At 42.6% G+C, this 20,655-nt stretch overlaps 1 protein-coding gene across 3 annotated transcripts; it reads right to left on the bottom strand.

Annotated features, from left to right (window-relative positions):
• Positions 1-399: 399 nt before the first annotated feature.
• On the bottom strand, positions 400-20,313 carry NRSN1 (neurensin 1). Of its 3 annotated transcripts, XM_069563832.1 has the most exons (4): positions 20,069-20,313; positions 18,295-18,367; positions 12,790-12,987; positions 400-2,153 (listed from the first exon to the last, which is right to left on the bottom strand). In XM_069563832.1, exons 3-4 carry the CDS (start codon positions 12,976-12,978, stop codon positions 1,755-1,757), a joined length of 588 nt encoding a protein of 195 aa, XP_069419933.1. In that variant the 5' UTR covers positions 12,979-12,987; positions 18,295-18,367; positions 20,069-20,313; the 3' UTR covers positions 400-1,754. The 3 variants fall into 3 exon arrangements, with proteins under 3 accessions (XP_069419933.1, XP_069419934.1, XP_069419932.1); XM_069563833.1 differs by lacking the exons at positions 18,295-18,367; positions 20,069-20,313 and adding an exon at positions 13,146-13,544; XM_069563831.1 differs by lacking the exons at positions 18,295-18,367; positions 20,069-20,313 and having other exon boundaries at positions 12,790-13,022.
• Between the last annotated feature and the right edge of the window lie 342 nt (positions 20,314-20,655).

Genomic DNA, 20,655 nt, shown 5'->3' on the forward strand with positions numbered 1-20,655 from the left:
AAGTCAAGTCTCATTCCTTGAGGATTCCTTGCTACACATCACCGAAGTCAACATGGAAAGCCTCACAGTGTTACCTTGCACAGGTGCCTGGGAGCTTGAATGAAGCTTGAATGAGGCTTCTGAGAACACAAGTAAAATGGGATTGCCAAGGGAAGGTAAGAACCCGAGGAAACTAGAACAGTTTCTCCCAAATGTGGCCAGCGATCCTTGTGAAGGATGCTGATCTGCTGCCTGTTTGATGCTGGACGATGCAAAAGAAACCATGTGCACAAGAGCACTAATTGCTTCATTTATTCTTCCACTTCGCCAGGGGACCTGCAGAGCTCACTCAGCCTCAGAATGGAAAATTACATGTTGGAGAGAAACAGCCACGCCGAAGGAATGACAAGGCAATTCAGGTTCTGCTCGTTCACATGTTTTATTTATCCAGTGAAGGAAGGAAAAAACAAAAAGACAGAATTTGAAGGTGGCACAGGTTCTGAGAGGGTATCAAGTTCACGTGTTCTGTTTTCCTCAGTCTAATTTAAATCCACAGATTAAATAGAAGTGCAAAGGGATGAGACGAACACTTTACAGGAGAAGAAAGTGTCTTTTTCGAGAAAGAAAACCCTCTTAAGGTTTATATCTACTCAGGGGTTTCTTAGTGGAGGATGGCTTACTTTTGTCTCTATAAAAATATGACAGCATTGTATAAACTGCTGGGGTTGGATATTTAGGAGTAGGTGGCATGGAGGATCCTGACTTGGCAAGTTTCTGGGAGTCCAGATCTGAAAGAATCCCACTGTGGCAAGAGCCACAGGAACACTGTAAACATCCTCGGTCATGGACACACAGCGACATGTGGCAAAACAAGACATCACAGACCAGGACCCCCATTCTACAGATGGGGAAACTGAGGCCTGGGAGCTTAGGTGCTTTCCCCAAGATCACGCAGCTAGTTAGTAACAGGAACTCAAATTTCTTGACTTTTACTTCAGTGCTTTTGGTCACTGCATAAATAGATTCTCCTAATAGTAATTTCTTTCCCAAGATTCAAAAGTGGGCAATTTGAGCTCTTGAGGTGGAAAAAACTGGAGAAGACAAAACAAACAAAGAAAGGTTTGTGGAGAATCCTGAAAAGTTTGTTTCTGATCTTCAGTTCAGTTCAGTTCAGTTCAGTCGCTCAGTCGTGTCCGACTCTTTGCAACCCCATGAATTGCAGCACGCCAGGCCTCCCTGTCCATTTCTGATCTTAAGGACTCATATTATGTTAGAGCTAAAAGACCAATGTTTGGGTCAAAATCAGGGAATTTGATTTTTCCATGAACACACACGACAATATCTTACATGTAGTGAGACCAGGAATAGAAGGCAGCACCACACAGGAAAGGTTAGAAAATTAGAAAAAACAACACAGGAAAGTAAAATGGACCACGTTAGCCATTGGTAGGCTGGTCTGAACTGTTGAGTGCTTTCCAAGAACACGGGAAATGTCACAAAGTCACACGGTGTGAGAGAGGAGATCCAGAGAGCTCCTGGTGGGCACCCAGCCGCACCTCTTTAGGCAGCTGGGTGCATGTGCCCACGCTGACCCACTGCATCAAGGGTCCCCAGGGCCACTGAATGGAATGAGCCTGAGCTCAGTCACCACTCTGCCCACTGTCCAGCACAGCTCTGGGGCAGATCAACGCCAAAGCCTTGTCATCTCCAAACTGGCCTGCTCCCTTGCAACACTGGGTGTAAATTAGAGAGGGGAGGGTTGGGTGGAAAAGATTTCAGGTTGCCGCTAAGGGCTGGACATTGTGAACCCTGGACAGAGTGACTGGTATCTTTGTTTCTCCCGGGCCTGGAGCTCTTGTAATGGGCTGAGTGTGGGCCTTGATGTCTGCGATTCGCTCTTTAAACCTTTGCTGAAGGAATTTCTCTTCTTTGGAGTAGCTTTTTGCTAACACTGACATCAGCAGGCACCCTGCCATGGACGTGCCCCCGATGCAGAAGAGCACGGCGCCCGCCAGCTGGCACATGTCAAGGGCTCCGTTAAACTGGACAGCGTGTGTGTCCACCACCACGAAGTTGGCCTCGCCAAAGGCTTCGATTTTGGGGGGCACAAGAAAGCCCACTGCCAGGACAGTCAAACCGAGAATCACGAAGACTGTGCCCGAGATGAGTCCGACCTAGAGAAAGACACAAATAAGATAGAGTGATGTGGTACTTCAGCTCCCTAGGGCAGGGCGGGTCTTGTTTGAAAGGAGAGATTTTTCCCAGCTGAAAGCCGACATGATTTTCTTTTTAAAAAAGATGAAAGGACTTTTCTGATTTTGATACCAGCCAGGTGCTGCCTCACTGACTTGATTTTTCCTTCGAGTTTTCTGTTTGTCTGATGCTCTGCAGTTGACAAAGCCCCTGTGGCTTATGTTGTCTCATTTGGTCTTGAGCAAGAGAAGAACAGCCCCATACCTAAGAGCTGGCATCACTCTCCCTACCAGAAGCTGGCCTGGGACCCCCATGGGTGCCATGTTGTTCTGTTGGCACCATCAACCTCGCAGAACCTCAGCATCAGACAAGCTCATTCTGTACTCATGACGAAGTGAGACAAACCAAAACCGCTTCACAATTTTGTCTAAGCACAGACAAAAACAAGGTCATTTACAAACCAGAAAATGCTATGCTCTTCCCACCCTGCATAATAAGAATGATTATTGATTCTTTACCAATTACAGTTTTATTTAGTCTTACTCTAGTCTGCCATGGAGAAGAAAATGGCAACCCACTCCAATATTCTTGCCTGGAGAATCCCAGGGACAGAGGAGCCTGGTGGGCTGCTGTCTATGGGGTTGCACAGTCGGACACGACTAAAACAACTTAGCAGCAGTCTGCCCTTGGGATAGATAAGATTTATTATCTTATACCTAATCATAGAATTGTCCCTGATAATCCAAAGTAAACTCCGGCTCCTGTAGACTCTTCAGTCCCCCATGCCTACCCCACCCCCCTCAAATCACCCAACTAAAGCCCACACCCTATAATCCTTTCTCACATTCTCTTATCGAAATGCCCTTTGGTGTCATTTTCTCTCACTGTGATGAGCAATACACTCAACTTGTTCAACACAGATGTGTGTTCCTGGTGATTTTGGCTGGAGGCCATTGACAGTGTGGAACAACTCACCCTTTCTCCAAGTTGGTGGAGAAAGAACCATGATTACCAGTTAAAGGCAAGGGAATGTAGCCTCTTGGAGGGTAGGTCACTGCCCCAAGGAGGGACAGGGAGGACAGATAGTGAGTAGCACAGGATGGGCTAGAAGCCACAGGTCTGACCCCAGGCCAGTGCTCTTTCTCCTCTAATATATAGCTGTTTGGATTTCACTTGTGCAGAGGTTGAGAAACGTTAAGAGCAGCAGATGGAGATGAAACTGCATTAGCTCAAGTTCCAATTAAGTGTAACCCACTGAAGATGGAGAGTGATATACCATTTGGTGGTTTAAGCTCAGAGGTTTGGAATGAACAGACTCAGGCTTGGATTCCAGCACTGCCAACTAGTACTTGAATCGTAAAAGGAAAGCTACTTAAACACTCTCATTAACTTTCCCATTTATAAAATGATAAATGATAATAGTACCTACCTCATAAAGTTGTGAGGACTAAATGAGAGCATGCATGAAAGCTTTCAGCCCTGGGCCTGGCTAAGTCACGCATTGCAATAAGTAGCTATTACTACTATTATTTGGAAATGTGCCTCTTGTTAAATTATGCTACATTGGCAAGAGCATTGCAACAATCTGTCAGTACTTGGGATAAAGAACAGCTAATATAGCTTATTTTTTAAACACATTTTTCATTTCCTCCTGTTCCTAATTGCTTTTAGTTAGAATAACAAGGTTGGAAAAATAACCAAATGCATAACACCATTTAATCTTGAACATCTAAAGTATATTTATCTAACTTACTTATTATAATTCAAGGAAATACACCTCATTAGATACTTCTTTAGTAGAAAGTTGGGATAACAGAAGGAAAACATTCACAAATCCATCACTCTAACAAAGAGGGGAGGAGAGCTAATGTTAGTGAGCACTGATCATGACCCAGCCACTGTGATTGTCTCTTAATCCTCACTAGCGTCTCATGAGATGTAGATATTTTTACCCCTATTTCACCTATAAGAAACTGAGGTTTATAGGGTTGAAGAAACATAGTTCAAAGTCCTTTTATTAAGCAGGTGGTGTGACTGGACTCTACCAGCTCGGTGTGACTTCTAAGCCCCACTTCCCACTTTCTTTCTTCCATGAGACTTCGCCAACTGATATTTTGTACATTACCTTTACTATTTTTTTAAAAAATTACGATAGACTTTGTCACCATATATAAACAAATTTCCATTATGTAATATTGTAAAGAAACTGAAAAGCAAGAGTCAGTCGTCTGAAAAAAAGTATTCTACATAAGATATAAGTATTGCAGGAAAAAATTGGGTTGTAAAATATCACATTTTGGATGGCTTTCTACATTTTTCCAAGAATGGTGGCAAATCAATTCACCTTCAAAGACTAACCATTATTTATAATGTTTAAAAAATGACTCATGTTGGAAAATTCTGAATGCCCAAACTAAATTAACTTAAATATCCATAGTGACATGCTTTGTATGTCACTAAATTACCTCCCTCCTCAAGAACTGGCACTAATTCTCCAAAGTTGAGGGCAGCAAAAACGTATCCATCTTCGTTTCTAAGGTTCTTAAGAGCAAGGGAGGCCAGGGCGCTCCGTCTTCTATTTCTGTCCTGTCTCTCTGCAGCAGTCGGTCTAGTCTTGCGCCCAATAAATATTCCTGACGGACTAACTTAAACCACCAGGCTGCTGAACTTGGAGCCAGGTGATTGATTCTCAGAGCAGTTTGCTCCTCAACCGAGCAGTGTTTTATAGATTAAAATCTACTCTTGGAATATCAGTCAGAAGCTAAAAGGCAAACTATGCCTTGCAGATGGCAGAACTGCTCACTTCAAGAACTGGAAAGTGGCTGGCCTCCCTAAGCCTTGCCCCGGTTCCCGGTTATATCAGAGGATTGGAGAGAGAGGCTTGCCATCTGTGGAGGGGAGCATGACGTAATGAATAGTACGTAATCCCCAGGATTCTGAGGGTGCCACCAGTGCAAGTCTAATGAGGATCTCCAAAAGAGGTGCCCAGAGAGTGACTCCAAACCTGTTCAAACACATCAGGGAGAGCTTGGGGTGGTAGACATGAAGGAGAAACACTGAGAACACTGAGAGCGTCATAGTGGTGAGGAGGGATACTGAGACACATCAGTGTAATCCTGGTGCCATCTAAGCGTGCTGAATGGAATAAGAAAGAACTTTGGAGTGATGCCATACAGTATCAAAAAATTTGTCTCTAGACGTGGCTCTGACTTGAAGTAGTTCTAGGTCTAAGAGAAGAGAGGTTCTATTAAATAAAGTTTAAGAAAGGCAACACAGGCTTTTCTTTTAAAGGTTCTAAGAGAGTAAACCAGCTCTGTTTGGGGTCATGCAAAAGTCTTGCAGGGCTGCTGGAGAGGGGCTGCCCAGAGTAGCTGGGTGCTGTGGGATGGTTAAGTCAACACCCCTAGTGAGAGAGAAGGGCCTCTCCAGGTGATGACACACTGACTATAGAGACAGCAGCAAGGGCAGGTTTCCCTGGAGAAGGAAACGGCAACCCATCCAGTATTCTTGCCTGGGAAATCCCATGGACAGAGGAGCCTGGCGGGCTACAGTCTATGAGGTCACAAAGAGTCGGATATGACTGAGCGACTATACACAAGGGCAGTTTTTGTGCTGTGACTTCTGATGACTCTGTTGACTCTGGGGAGGAGCAGTGAAAACCCAGTCTCTGCTGCTGGAAAGGAGGACTGGACAGGGAAGAGAGCTGGGATTCCAGAAATTCTGCTGCTGGGGGCCGCGAGCCAGAAACTGCTGTTATTTTGACCAACGTCCCCTTCGTTGTTCTGTCTGTGAGCTGATGAGATCTGAAAATGCAGTTTACTCCAAGAAGCAGAGCTGGCAGCAGGAGCAAGGCAGCTGTTCTGGCAGAGAGGAGGCAGTCATGACTGTTGGAAGCCAGAACCAGCGTGGCAGGGAAGAGCAGCATGTGGGGGGAGTTTGCTGGATGGAGCTAAATGTGAAAGGAGCCATCTGGATTTGAAGTAAAATCCAGAAGAGGTGCAGCAAGAGTGAAGACGGGCTTTCCTTCATCCTCCTCTGCCCCGAGGGCTGTGGCTGACCTCTCCTTAGCAGCACCTGAGCTCAGAGTGGTGTCCCCTGCCAGACTGATGGCAGATTATAACTCATCTGGCCTGACCCTCTTGTAGGGACACTGAGATTTACAAAGCAATGACCAATGCAAGGCTGGGATCCAGATCCTTCTGTGTAGGCCTCACCTGGTACAATTTCCACAGCCCTTCTGGGCAGTGGGATCCCCCACTAGTTCCTCTAGCTCTGTCCCTCCGGCCAGTCAGCACATTCAATCACTTCCATCTTCAAAAGCTATTCCAGAACCCTGCGTTCCCCTCTAACTACTGCTTGAACTCATTCCTACCCTTGGCAGAAAAGCTTGGTCCTCTCCCATTGCACTGAAACCCGTTTCTCTGAGGTCACTGATGACCTCCCAAATGTCAAATCCAATCTTTCTTCTCCATGTGTATATCCTATAGTCACTGATTTTCAGCACTCAGGCATTCTTAAAACCATCACCAATGGTTTTCCCTGACACATTTCTCTCCTGCATCCATGTCTACATCTTAAACGACTCACTCTTAACCTGCTTTGCCAGAAACTCCTAAATTATTGGTGTTCCCCAGGGTTCCAGCCCTGACTCACATTGCTTACTCAATATGTTCTCTCTAGGGTTTAATTTTGTGGTCACAGTTTCAACTCCCACCTATATACCAATGGCTTCCAAATCTCCAACTCCAGTCTAGATTTCTCTCCTGGGCTGTAGCCCCATATTTATGATAGTCAATGGGAGGGTCTACACAAAGATGATCCAAAGGCTTTTCAAATTCCAAATATTCAAAATGATATTTTCTTCTTTTCTGCTTAATTTCTCTGCATTCCTGCCATCCACCCATTCATTGAGTCCCTCCTCATGCTGGTAGTCAATGGACAATTAAATCTTGTTAATTCTACCTCATCAGATTCTCTTGAATCTTCTCTCTCCACCACCACAGCTGCGCTAATGGTAACAGAGCACTATTAACTCTCGCCCATGTCATTGCAACAGCATTCTGACCGTGCCCCTGGCTAGACTCATCTTTCCTCATCCATTTTTCACATGCCATCTGAGAAAAATGCTTTTTAGAAAATAATACCACGTGGTTTCTCTTAAGGGGTTCCCTTATTCATTTTTAGCAAGACTTTGCAAAGAAATCCAAGATATAGGCTTAAATTCTGATTTAGCTTATTCAGAATAAGGGGGGAATCTGGAGAGACTGGAACAGAAAGGAGGGGGCGTCTAGGGAAATGGGAGAGGTACCGGGATCATTTTCACTCTTACTAAGTCTGGGGAGGAAACAGTCTTGCCTTGTACCTGCCCACTGCTGTTGAACATCCTTTGAAAGTGAAGGGCTCAGTCGTGTCTGACTCTTTGCGACCTCATGGACTATAGCCTCCGTCCATGGGATTTTCCAGGCAAGAGTACTGGAGTGGGTTGCCATTTCCTTCTCCAGAGGATCTTCCCAACCCAGGGATCGAACCTGGGTCTCCCACATTGTAGGCAGATGCTTTACCGTCTGAGCCACATCCTTTGGGAAATTTCTCATATCGGCTGAGGAGGATAATCCTGGGGTGAGGAAAGAATAACTGGGGTGAGAAGACTGCTTCCATTAGTTCATACCTGCTGTGTTTTGGCTGTTTGCTGCACAATGATAGTGGCAGCAGTCTTAGTCAAGGTCAAGTGCAAGGATGAAAAAGAAAAATTCTACGCCAGCCTGTTAGGTTCTTGGCCAGAGGCAGTGGGTGGCAGGGGGTAGGTGGGACCGTGTCACGCAGGATTTTGCAGACCCCAGCAGTTGCAGGCACTGGGAAAGTTAGCAGTGCCAGAGGCAGTCATGCAGGCATCTATAATGTGAGGCCCAGAGCGTGGGTATAACACTGTGTGTGTGTAGTGTGGTGGTGATGGGGTGAGGCTGTTTGTTCCTGGTTGTGAGTCAACCTTCCCAAGAAAGTCTTGATTTATTCCCTTACCCTCTCACTGTACTCAATCAAGCTGGAAGGTTCTGGAGACATTTCTACTTCACAGCCTTTCAAAGTCTCTGTGATCCAGCTCTTGTATACATTTCCATGTTCTTCTTTTGGTTCATCCCTTGGCCTCTGTGCTCCACACTTAGCCCAGCCACATTGAACTGCTGGCATCTCCCAAGCCTGCCATCTTCTCTCACGATGCAGCTTCTGCAATGCTTTTCTTTCTCTTGGGAAGGATGCCCTCTTCCTGTGAACTCTGTGGAGTCACTTCCTCCCCAGGCTGCATCAGGTTCTCCCTGCCCCAAACCCTGGGCTCCCAGTAAGTACTGCGACGCTGTCACAGTGGATTGTAACAATCTCCGTACACAACCATCTTCCTTATTTGACTGTGAACTCTGTCAGGTCAAGGCTATACCTTATTCACAAGCAAAGAAATGTCGTGTTCACAACTGAACCCAGAGCCTTGTGCATGGTAGACATATAAATATTTGTTTTGTTTTTGTTTTTTAAAAGAACAGCATTGTGGAACAAGGTTATGTCAATCCATGGATAGAGCAAAGCTTCTTTGGGACCCCATGGACTGTATGGACTGTAGCCTTCCAGGCTCCCCTGTCCATGGAATTCTCCAGGCAAGAATACTGGAATGGGTTGTCATTTCCTTCTCCAGGGAATCTTCCCAATCCAGGGACTGAATCCAGGTCTTCCTTCCTTGTAGGTAGATTCTTTACCATCTGAGCCACTAGAGAAGTCCCATAAAGTTTCTAACTCAAGCCCGACTGATTCCAGTCTCCATTCTCATTAAGCCCCCTCCCATTGCTGCCCACACTAAGGAGCTGGCTCAGCAGCAGAGTCCTGCCGAGGCTCTGTGAATGTGGCCCCAGTGAGAGACCCCTTAGCAACACTATAGTGGAAGAGGGGTCAGGGGGAGCCCACATCTTGAACTACTTACAAGATGCAGTTTGAAATGAAAAAGAAAAAAAACAAAACATAAAAAAGAATCATAATGGAAACATGCATCGTCAGTGCCTTTCTCTGTGTTGATACCAAGTACTTCACACATTCACTGGCAAGAGTTCCCTTATATTCCCTAGGAGGCAACCCAGGAGTGGCTGGGGTATTCCCTTGGTAGAGATGAGGTCTCTAAGACAATCCATTCTTGGGTATTTCTGGTTGACTGTAGGCTTCTCAAAGCCCCACCTGGTATTTTATGATTAGAATGTGAGTTTAGGATTTGGATTTTGCTGGCATATAACCTCTATGAGGCCATGGATGTTTGCTCGGCTTTATTCTCTGAACTAGGTCCAGTACCACAGGGAACAAATATTTTTGGATCTTGTTTGTGTGAAACAGAAGAGAGAAAATACTGAAATCTGAATTCTGGGGTTGGTAATTTACTGAGAGTTCTTTATTGTAAATCCATACCCATATATTATTTGATGGATTTATAGCTTCACAAATCGTATAACCACTAGTGCTTTGGAACCACCAGCACTTGCAATTTTCTGTATGTCAGAGGCATTTTAGGCTCTTGGCACAACAGACCTGTCAGGCAAATATTTGTTTTTTTGACACATAGAGAAGCAACCACCCACTTATCTGGGTAAATACAAGATGTGCCAAGCTTGGCTGTGTATTTCATTGGTCCAGGCCAGTACCAGTTCCTCAGAGGTAACACTTGTACAGAATAAAAAGGGTGGCTTGACCAATTCTAATACAGGGAACCTGCCAGTAGTAAGATTTTGAATCAACAGAGGTCTTGGGTAAACCATAGTAACAACTATATTACCCAATATTTTACTTATTAACTAAATTTCCAGTTTTATTTCTATTTCAGACCTCAGTGTTCCATATGACATCTGATAATAAGAGCGAATACATCAAATGCTTATTGAGTACCTGCCAGACATTATATGTTATCTTACTTAACTCTCACAAGTGTGTGGCAGGTATTATACGTATCACTGTTAGAGGCTCATTAAGGTTAAATTTCTCATGTTCGTGCTTAGCCATGTCCAACTCTTTGTGACCCTATGGACTGTAGCCCGCCAGGCTCCTCTGTCTGTAGGATTTTCCAGGCAAGAATACTGGAGTGGGTTGCCATTTCCTCCTGTAGGGGACATTCCTGACCCAGGGACCAAACTCACATCTCCTGCATTGGTAGGTGGATTCTTTACCACTGAGTTACCTGGTATAATAGTTATAGCTATTAAATGAAAAAGTTGAGATTTGAATCCATGTCAGCCGAGTAATTGATGTCTTTGAACTGTGGTGCTGGAGAAGATTCCCAAGAGTCCCTTGCACAGCAATAAACTCAAACCAGTCAATCTTAAGGGAAATCAACCCTGAATACTCATTGGAAGGACTGATGCTAAAGCCGAAACTCCAGTATTTTGGTCATTGATGTGAACAGCTGATTCACTGAAAAGTCCCTGATGCTGGGAAAGATTGAGGGCAGAAGGAGAAGAAGGCATCAGAGGATGAGATGGCTGGATGGCATCACCTATACAATGAACATGAACTTGGGCAAACTTCAGGAGATGGTGAGGGACAGGGAGGCCTGGGGTGCTGCAGTCCACGGGGTCACAAAGAGTCAGAAATGACTGGGCAACTGAACAACAACAGCCGAGGACAGAGTCCATGCTTATAATCATTACTTTGTTAACTGCCTCTTGTTGAATTCTATTGCCAGTACATTGGAGGTTTATGTCAGTATCAGTGTCCAAATTTCTGTGATATTTCGGGAGAAAGTTGGGGATGATTGGAAATCTCTAAAACACAGAATTATAGACTGGAGGGAATCTGAGGCATCATCTAAAGCTGAACCTTCTCAGTAGCCCTTCCTACATCCTTGTCCTTTTCCTGATTTATAAATGTTGTAACATCCGATGCCTTCTTCTCTTTTATGTCTGTACTCTCTTCTTGGATGACCTTTTCTAGTCTGGTACCTTATATACATTCTATAGGTCAGTGACTCCCAATTCAGGAGCTGAAGACTGGTATATTTAGATACTTCTGTAGATCTCCACTTGTGTGACTAATAGGCACCTCCAATGTGGTGCTGTTGCTTAGTCACTAAGTCGTATCTGACTCGCCAATGTAGCAATGCCAAAGTCAAACTCTTGGTTCATCACCCACCCCATTGCTCTCCTGGTGTTCGCCATCCCAGTGAGTTGTAACATCATCCACTAAAGATCTCAGGCTACAAGTCTTGGAGTCAGGCTTGACTCTTCTTTCTCTTATGTCTAATTCGCCAGTGTGTCTTAACAGCTGGCCTTCAAACTTCATGTTAAATCTGACTACACTTTGCCATCTCCATTAACACCACCCTAGTCTAAGCCACTATTATCTCTTGCCCCTGGGTACTTCAATAGACTCTTAAATAATTTAGCTACTTCTATCTTTGTGTTCTGTAATTTATTTTCTGTGCTATAGCCACAATGATCCTGCTAAAATATTGGTCAGGTTGCATCACTCATCTACTTGAACATTCTGGTGGCTTTTTGTGTCTCTCAAGGGGAAAGCCAAAGTCTTCACAATCACCTCCGAGGCTCCATGCAAATCATCTGTGTCCTGTCATTTTTCTGAAATTGTCACCTGTTCTTTCCTCCCTCTCATTCCTCTCCACCCAGACTGGATCTCTTGATGTTTTTCAAACACACCAAACTTGTTCCCATTTCAGAGCTTTTGGACTTGCTATTTTCCCAGCTGAGAATGACCTTCAGCCAAATTATTTTATGGTTTCCTCCCTCAGCTTATCCTGGTATTTGTTCAAAGGTCATCTTCTTTGAAAGGTTTTCTGTGATCAGCATAACTAAATATCAGTTCTCTATCCCTCCTTAGCCTCTTATTCTGATTTAGTTCTCTTCATAGCACTTGCCACTATTATTCTTGCTACTTGCAAGACTAAGACTTGCTACTTGCTACTATTATTGTGTGGTTTATTTGTTTATGGTATGTTTTCCATGACAGATTGTAAATTTTGTGAGGGCAGGGACTTTTTCTTCTCCCATTTACCGCTTTAATTTCCAGCACTTCGCAACTTTTTGAATGGAGTAGGTACTCACTAATTACATACTGAATGATTGAATTTCTTGTCCAGCAAGTCTCCTACCTTTCAAGGAAGCTGAAGCTCATAGAACTTTATGACCATATATCTAGTGAAAGTAGGGCAGGTAGACTGACCACTGTACTATGCCTCAGCATTAACTCTCTCCAGTACTCAACTATTTCTTTTAATAATAATTATTGTAACTTTTAAAATGATACCATCCAAACCTGTAGGGGAGGCTTAAAGCATGTTTTGCCTTTGAATGGCTTTCATAGTTGGTGAATTTATGTGGCACATTAATAACAGTAGCAAAAATAATAATGATGGTGATTATACTTATTTACATTTCACCTGAAAATCAACAACTGGGCTGTGTTTAGAGGCTTTCTTCCCAAGATTTACAGTCTCCTTTCCTAAGGAAGAAAACTGCACTTAGTATCACCGAGAGGAATGCACATACAGAATCCCAGATCTCTCTGTTCTCTGCAGCTGAATTACTTACCGTATGAAATGACTTCTCCATTTCCTGAGTTAAATCCGTGCTCTTTACTTACCTTCCAGAATACTGAGCTCCACCTGTTGGGTGATCTCTGGATCTGGAAATCATCCTCATACTCCCAGATGGAAGTGGTACAGTCCTCATAAAACTGGTGCAGGTAGGACCGGACTCCGTAGCGCTGGCGCCCGGCCTCTGTAGCAGCCTGTGCCTGCCTGGACCCACAGACGTTGCTGCAAGAACTCATCCTTCTTGGCTGGAATGACAACATCCACAGGCATCAGCCCAGTGAGCTCTGGCCTCAGGGTCAAAAGGCATATTAAAGGTAAGAACCAGGCTGAATAATGTCAGCCTAATTGAACAATGCTCTTTTTCTGGGCAGAAAAGATACCTTTAAAGACTTGTCTTTCTTACCCAAGCTGGTCTTCTTTACTGAATGCAAAATCACCCCAAACACTCAGTGACCTGAACTGGTTCTCCATAAGTGAAATGAGACATTAACAGTGCAGCACACTTAGATAATGCAAAAATTTAAGCAGGAAGCGCATGAGAAATGCAGCAAGGAAGCTGAGATTTTCAGTTGTCTTGACAAGAAATCTTCAATCTCTTAGAATCCAGTAGTGTTTACACTTTCATGTTAAAGAATTAGGCAGGTACGCTCACTTGCTACAGATGAAATTTGTCTTGGACTGTCCCTTTCAATGCTTAACCACGTTCCCTTGTGGAAGCTACATGGTGTTACATAGCAGTTTGAAATTCTGCCTTTGGATCTCATGTATCTTCTCCTAACAATTGAGAAATTGTACAGAAGCTTCATTTAAAAGTTGCTGAGCAATTTGTGCTTCATACTTTATTAATCACAAATGGCTTGGTCAATAATTAACACCTCACTGACTCTAACTCCAGATATTTCAGGCATTATTTGTTGATACATCTGATTACATGCGATGCTAGAGTATAATGTAGAGAGTAGACCTACTTTTTACTATTTCCATTTAGTGTCTACTATAAATAAAAATTCATGTAACTGTTTAATGAAACTAAGCTCTAGGTAGGTTGTTTAGGATGCTGCCTTCTTCAGATGGAAATTTCAATTTAATTTGATCTAATTTGACCTTAAAGAGAGGCATTTGTTATTAATACATGGCGAAAACAGACAAACAAGGAATTACTGAAGGACAGAAATTTTGGTAAGAGAATTCTCATTCTGGTTTTTCTTTAGTTTTCTGATCTTCATATAAGCAGACCAATAGGTAGCTGGAAATGTGAAATACTTTTTTAGATTTTTCAATTATCCTTTAGACGGTTTTCCCTGTATGGGCACAGTTTAAAATCTAGATAATTTTCCCTGTCTCAACGTGACAAAGCAAGGAACAACATTCAAAGGTATCTTCCTACTGGACCAGGGTTTCTCAGGGCCTATGTTACATAATACAATAAAAAGACACATTAAGTGTTTTCAATTACTTGTCATGAAACCAAAGCAGTATTGTTTATATACAAGAAAAACTTAATCTAAAATTCTAGGAGGTGTTCCTGTGTGGCCACTTAGTTTGGTTGGATATTATCATGGGGCTAAAAGCAAAGTTGAACCAAGGGATTCACTGACCCACAGCCACAAAGTGAACCCTTGAGAATAGCTTGCAACTGAGTGCCCTCAGCCACAAGTGGGTTTTGGCTAAAAGTTGTAGTCCGATTCAGGAAAATATGGCCCTGATCTTAGAAAAATGATGCAAACAGGTGTCACTGATGGTGACTGATGACCTCATCTCTTTAAGTGTTGGTCAGTGTTACGTTTAGTGCCTGCCTTCCAGTGGCTTCTTCCTGTCTCAGGTCCAATTACCTTCTAAAGAAATCAACCAGGAGGATAGAGCAGGGAAAGAAATTTTTTTTCTGTGTGTGTGTGTGTGTGCTTGCTTTTTAACATTTCAGAAGGATATTATTTTGTAACAATATCAAGATTTCAGAGTGTATTCTGCCTGATTAGAGCAATAACATCTAATAGACCAAATTCTTTTGTTAACCTAGTTTTCATATTTTAAATGCTAGGATGACCTCTTTAGTACCTTTTATTTCATGCTTACACAATGAAGATGATTAATAAGAGCCTATTAGTGATATAGTGATATAGAAGTAGAATAATTTTAAAGGTACTTTCTTCTAAGACATTCTAATAAACTTTCAGTCAAGGGAAGAAGGGATTAGTATTACTAAGTCTGCTTTGTCATTGAGGAAATTGAGGCATAGAAAAGTTATCTACTAAAGGTTATATGAGTCAGGGAGTAGATGACAGATGACAAAACAATAAATGGGAGTATGGATTGATTAACAGATTTGCATAATCAGAACCAGCTCATGCAAATACATATGTTCAGGTTTTCTATAAAGCAGTAGAGACTTTAACATTAAAAAAGGCCAAAAATAGATATGATAGGTATAAAAAAATTCCCTCATAACAGTAGTAAGAGTTATCTTCCTTTGATGCTGAAGTTGTCCTTTCTCAGGATTTAGCTTTGGTGCAGAGCAGGACCTTGTGGCATACTGGAGTCATTCCCTGCACAGCTTGTTTCCAGAGCTCTAGGTTAAATGTTTCTGCTTTAGAGGATGAGACCCAGCAATCCAACTTGGCTGAACACGATATGAGTAACATCATAAAAGAGAGAGAAGATGTCATAAAACAAATGCTTTTGAGCCTGAGTGATAGATGGCTCTACTCTAAGTCAGAATGGATTTTCAGTGATGTTAGATACATTTCAGAAGAGAAATCCCAAGGAGTCTTATTCTCTTCTCTGGGCATACAAAGTACAAGAACATGGCTTTGGCTGTGACAGCCACACAGAGCAGAGAAAGGGCTCTAATGCTAGTTCTTGATTTGCAGCTTACTGGTATTGACATCTTAGGCAAGCTTGGTAACCTCTCTGGGCTATGGTTTCATCATCCTTAAAATAAGATGGCTGGACCTGATGACCTCTAATTCCTTCCAGATGCAATTTTTTCAGGAGTCTTTGGCCATGAATTTACAAAATGAGTTGATTTTTGTTGGATAAACAACTAGGTTTGGGAATTTCCCTCCTCCTCCCAAGTTCTGAATGATTGGTTGTTAGAGTGGTTTATTATCATATGCGTGAAGCTTCAGTTTAAAAGAGCATATAAGCTACTAGTTAGATTAGTTACTTGGTATTCAGGAGACTGAACAGTTGTGTGTTTGTTTAATGTTATTTCAGTAGAGGTAGTCCCTGGGTTTCATACATCTTTCCAAATATATCATTTGTTGGGATTCACTCTTATAGGAGATGGATCACTTGGTAGAACATGATTTTTAAAATATAACAGGTTATAGTAGAAATTTTGCACCTACAAAATCTCAACAGAGAGTTATATTCCTCATAGGAAAGTCAGTAACTTTTAGTCCTAGTATAGAAAATGTCACAGTTATACTTGGTTGATTGACACCTCCAATATTATAAAGAGGATACACAAGGTCATTTCACAACATCACTTTAAAAGCTGCGTGATGATTACATGATAAAGTAGAATTGAGAAGAAAGTGATGGTATGTGCAAAGGCACTTTAGCTTGTCTTAGCATTTATTTAATGAGTAAGGTTTCATGAGGATTCTGGTTTGTGTTTCGATAGGTATAGTAGCATCAGCAAAAACAGTAATGTTAAATCTATGACTGTTGTTAAGTGATGGATCCTAAAGGGGCTCCTTTCTTTAGAGAAAGCTTTAACATCCCAAGAAGTGTATGCATAGGGGAGGTGAGTGAAAATATTCTCTGATAGTTTATTTAAGTGAGTCCTTATGAGTATTCATTTCATACACATTCTAGAGAAGCCTGCTACATCCTCACTGCCAGCATGGCCTTCATGATGGAGAACAAGCAACGTTAGTGTCTGGTTACTTGGTCATCTATGGAGTGGGAACTGCCTTCATTCTTCCAGAAGGACTTTCTGGGTGTGGCTAAGTGAGGATACATCCATAGTCTTCTTCTTTTTCTTGTATATGGTATCTATCTTAAATGTTGTACATTAAATGGATATTCAATTCTTAGCAACATATCCTACCTGTTATACACCAGGGGCTCATAGAGACAGAAGAATCATTCCTTAACTGCCCCCACTCCCCAACTCTTCTGAGAGGCTTTCAACAGTGAGCACAATAAATATCAGCCCACTATCACTCTCTATCCCCTTATCTAGATTTGTTCATAGCACTTGTTATTACCCAGTCCTCTGTGATGTGGTTTATCTGATGGTCTAATAGACTGTGTACATGATAAACTGAAAACTTCTTGAGGCCAGGGACATTTTCTATCCTGTTTACCATTTTGAAATTTCTTGGCACAGGGTTCTAAATGAGTCGGTGTGGATGACGGTCTGAGTGGTCCTTGATTTTTCATTCCTCCTTTCCTTCGGTGCTTTTAAAGCCCTAGTTATATGCTAGATTATGTGAGACACTGGTTACAAAGATGAGTGGGGCACACATTTTGCCCTCAGTTGACCCTTGGGCTAGAAGAAGAAACACTTCTGAAGTATTATGTGCAACAAAATGGGCGCTGAAACGAGGTATTTACAGCAGGAAGAGGTATAAATACTGAGAATCCCTTGAATGACTATTCAGCTAACAAACCCATGCATGTGTTCCCATGATCCTTATGTGTACCACTACACTAGATATCAGTTTTTGGAGATTTGAATTTCAGTCTAATAGGAACAGTTACTTTTTATTTTACTTGAAAAATGTTCACAGCCATGAAAATAGAAATAAGGTTTTATGCCTCATGAAGCCTTAAGAATACCAGAGATTTTATATTACTTGTCTTCATGGTCTCCTCGAGAGAAGTGAGGGAGAAAATTGAGGCCCAGAAAGTATGAGTGTTTTCCCATGGCTCTGTGTGTGAGTCAGCTGTGAAGCCAGGCACAGGCCTTGTTCTTTTTATTCTCTTGGAAAGATCATTCAATTTTTTCATACTGTTTTTCTCTCCCATAAAATCATTCTGAGGTAATGAGAGTGAAGTTCTCATTAGAGCCACTTCTGGGCCACAGATGCAAGGTATATGTACAAAGCTGATTTAGATAATTTATCCAATACCACACCAAAGGGTCAATTCACTTAAAAGAATCAGTTAGACTCAGAATGGATGCAGGATGGCATGAAAGCCTGCTAACAGCTTTTTCACTTTTAAATCAAGCATTCTGGAATTATATAAGCATGAACTTAAAACTTGAAAATGTGTTTCTACTAATAAATGATGGTTCATTCAGAGATACTTCATTGTCTTGGGACAGTGATAGAGATTGCGGCTCTCCAGTGTTAATTTTTATTCCTTCTAAGTTAGTGGATAAGCAGTCACTCCTATAATTTTTAAAGAGGGAGAGGGGATAATGAAATGCAGTTATCTTATGACTTTACCTCTTTGAGATGTATTTTTAAATTAGATAAAACAAAGTCCCAAACCAAAGTGAGCTGAGCGAAAGAATCCATATTCGAGCTAAACTTCTTAATCGGTGTGCAGATCACAAGGTGCTTACCAATTTACGTGTGACAAAGTTTGAGTCTTACCTTTGAAATTTTCCTCTTCCTCTTCTTGTTGTTTACTCTTTGACCTTTCCTTTTAATGGCTCATTCTTCAAACCTAGTTAAGAATAAGAATCTCTGCAGAATGTGATCCAGATAAAAGTCTAAATTTCATAAGTCATTCTTATAACTTGTAAGGAATCATTTAACATCAACAAAAACATTGACAAAGGACTTCCTGTTCAAGAGCAGAGATAGTTTTTTCCTTTTTAGAAAAGTACAACATATTTTATAACTTTTTAATGGGCTCTCATGAGAGTTTATAAAGGAGATAATGTAAATGAAAAGGACTTTGTAAACTATAACACATTATACAAATATATTCTTATTTTGATATAATTCTATTCCATGCAGTCAATAATACCAACTAAACTGACCCACTTGTGTTTTACAAATTCTAAAGAAAAAGATTACCAGCTTCTGATAGAGACTCCAGACTTGATCTCTTTGGTGCCTGTTCCATTATAATGTAAAATAATCTTATAGCCATTGTGTTTTCTAATCTATTTACATACATTTTAGACTTATTAAGGCTCTTTGGATGATTTACTCAAGAGGTCGATTTTTTTACTCCTATATCCATTTTCTTCCTATCATGATCATTTTACTTTTCATCTGCCTAAGAAAAGCAGGTGCCCATGCAAGATTTAATTAAAAAGCCATTGCCAGCTCTAGAGCTATTGGTTTCCTACATTACTCTAGTCATGTGAAAGAAAATAAGAACTGGGGCGATATTTCTCAAGAGGCGTTAAGAATTCTTTCTGATGAACAGTTCCCCATCCATCTTCAGGAGAGTCTCAAAGGCTTGAGGTGGGTAAGCATGGCTGAGGCCTGAAAAACTGTTTTCAATATTTTCCTGGTTCCCTTTGTATGTACCATGGCCAAACCAACGTTCTTCAAGACATTAGTTTGTTCTGAAATTTTATTGTATTTCTGGGTCTGGATAAGTAACAGGAAACAAGTCTGTCTATCTTTCATCTGTGCCTCTCTCTCTCATTAAGTGATCCCCCCCCCCTTTTTTTTAAATCTGTCGTCGTCCTCTCTTTCTTTGAAAAAAATTGACTCCACACATGCCCTTCACCAGAGGCTGGCCTGGTCTGGAGTCCAAGGAGCTGTTCAAGGTGCTGAAAATATTTCTGCTACAGAGCCAGGAACCAATTAAGTAAATAAAAGCTGTTCAGCTGTTTTCTTTGAGGTCATCAGCTTTGGTCGGACCCGCACCCAACGCCCCATTCTAACAACACAAAGAAGTAGGTGCTGAGATCATATAAAAAGTCAAAGATCTTTAGATAAGGCGAAGGAGAGGAAAGGGCAAGGAGCGGATATATTCAGCCTGGAAAAGAAATCAATTCAGCTTTGCAAACCCCCCAATACATATCTTTTTACTCCCATCTAATATTACAACTTTTTTTGTCTCACGGGAAAGAAACTCCTGAGTTCACCCTGTATACCTCCCAAATTCTTACATAACATAAACCACAAACCGCCAAAGAATGGAGTTGGTTACTCCTAATTTGTACATATTGGTGGATTTTAACACGCATGGATTTCATAGAGATTTGTGCCCATGTAATAAACGTAGTCGAATTAGGTGTGTGTGTGCGTGCTTGCCTGTGTGTGTGTGTGTGTGCGTGTGTGTGAAAGACAGAGAATATGAATATTTGTGCATGAGGAGAGAGAAAGGAAAGAAAAAGGGAGGAGAGGGAGAAAGACAAATCGAGCCTAGAAAACCTCACCCCTGGGCTCCGCAAGGCTTTACCTGCCCCCTTGCGATCCCCTGACCCATGGAGCAAATGCAGCCAGTTAGCCGCAGATCTCTCGCTGGGGTCCCATCGCCGCCGCCGTCGTCACCGCCGCCGCCGCCGCCGCCGCCGCCGCCGCCGCCACCGCCGCCGCTCCCGCCTCGCAGAACTCAGCCTGCGCGTGATTGACAGCTGGGCGTCCCGCGTGCCCGCGCATCCGAGGTCCGCGCAGCCGCTGCCGCCGCCGAAGGGGCGCGGATGTGCAGCGAGTGGGCGGGGCCTGGACTGGCCGGCCCTGCTTCCTGCCTGCGTCCCCAGTCTGGTGGTCCCTGGGCCTTCTGGAAGCCGGGGTCCTGGGCTTTGTGCAAGCGCGGGGCTGGGCACCCTGTCTACCTTGTCCAGGGTTCTCCTGCCCAGCACCATGAATGGACCTAGCAGGCTCCACACGCGTATTTTTTTAGGTGGTCGGAGAGGCAGACTCACACCACCCCCATTGGTAGAGGCTTCTCCGGAGCCTATTTTTTTGTCCTTGATGAGACACGAGGTGAGGAACTGCGCGGCTGGCGAAGCGCTGTCCACCTGAAAGAACCTTCTCACTTCTGTC

Source organism: Ovis canadensis, chromosome 20, assembly GCF_042477335.2.
Source record: "Ovis canadensis isolate MfBH-ARS-UI-01 breed Bighorn chromosome 20, ARS-UI_OviCan_v2, whole genome shotgun sequence".
In the NCBI taxonomy this organism is placed as follows: Eukaryota; Metazoa; Chordata; class Mammalia; order Artiodactyla; family Bovidae; genus Ovis; species Ovis canadensis.

Coding starts and splice junctions, on each gene's coding strand:
- NRSN1 (XM_069563831.1), bottom strand. CDS start 13,002: ATGTTGTCATTCCAGCCAAGAAGGATGAGTTCTTGCAGCAACGTCTGT. Junction 2,154..12,789: donor GGAGCTCAGTATTCTGGAAG/GTAAGTAAAGAG, acceptor GTCTTTCTCTAG/GTCGGACTCATCTCGGGCAC.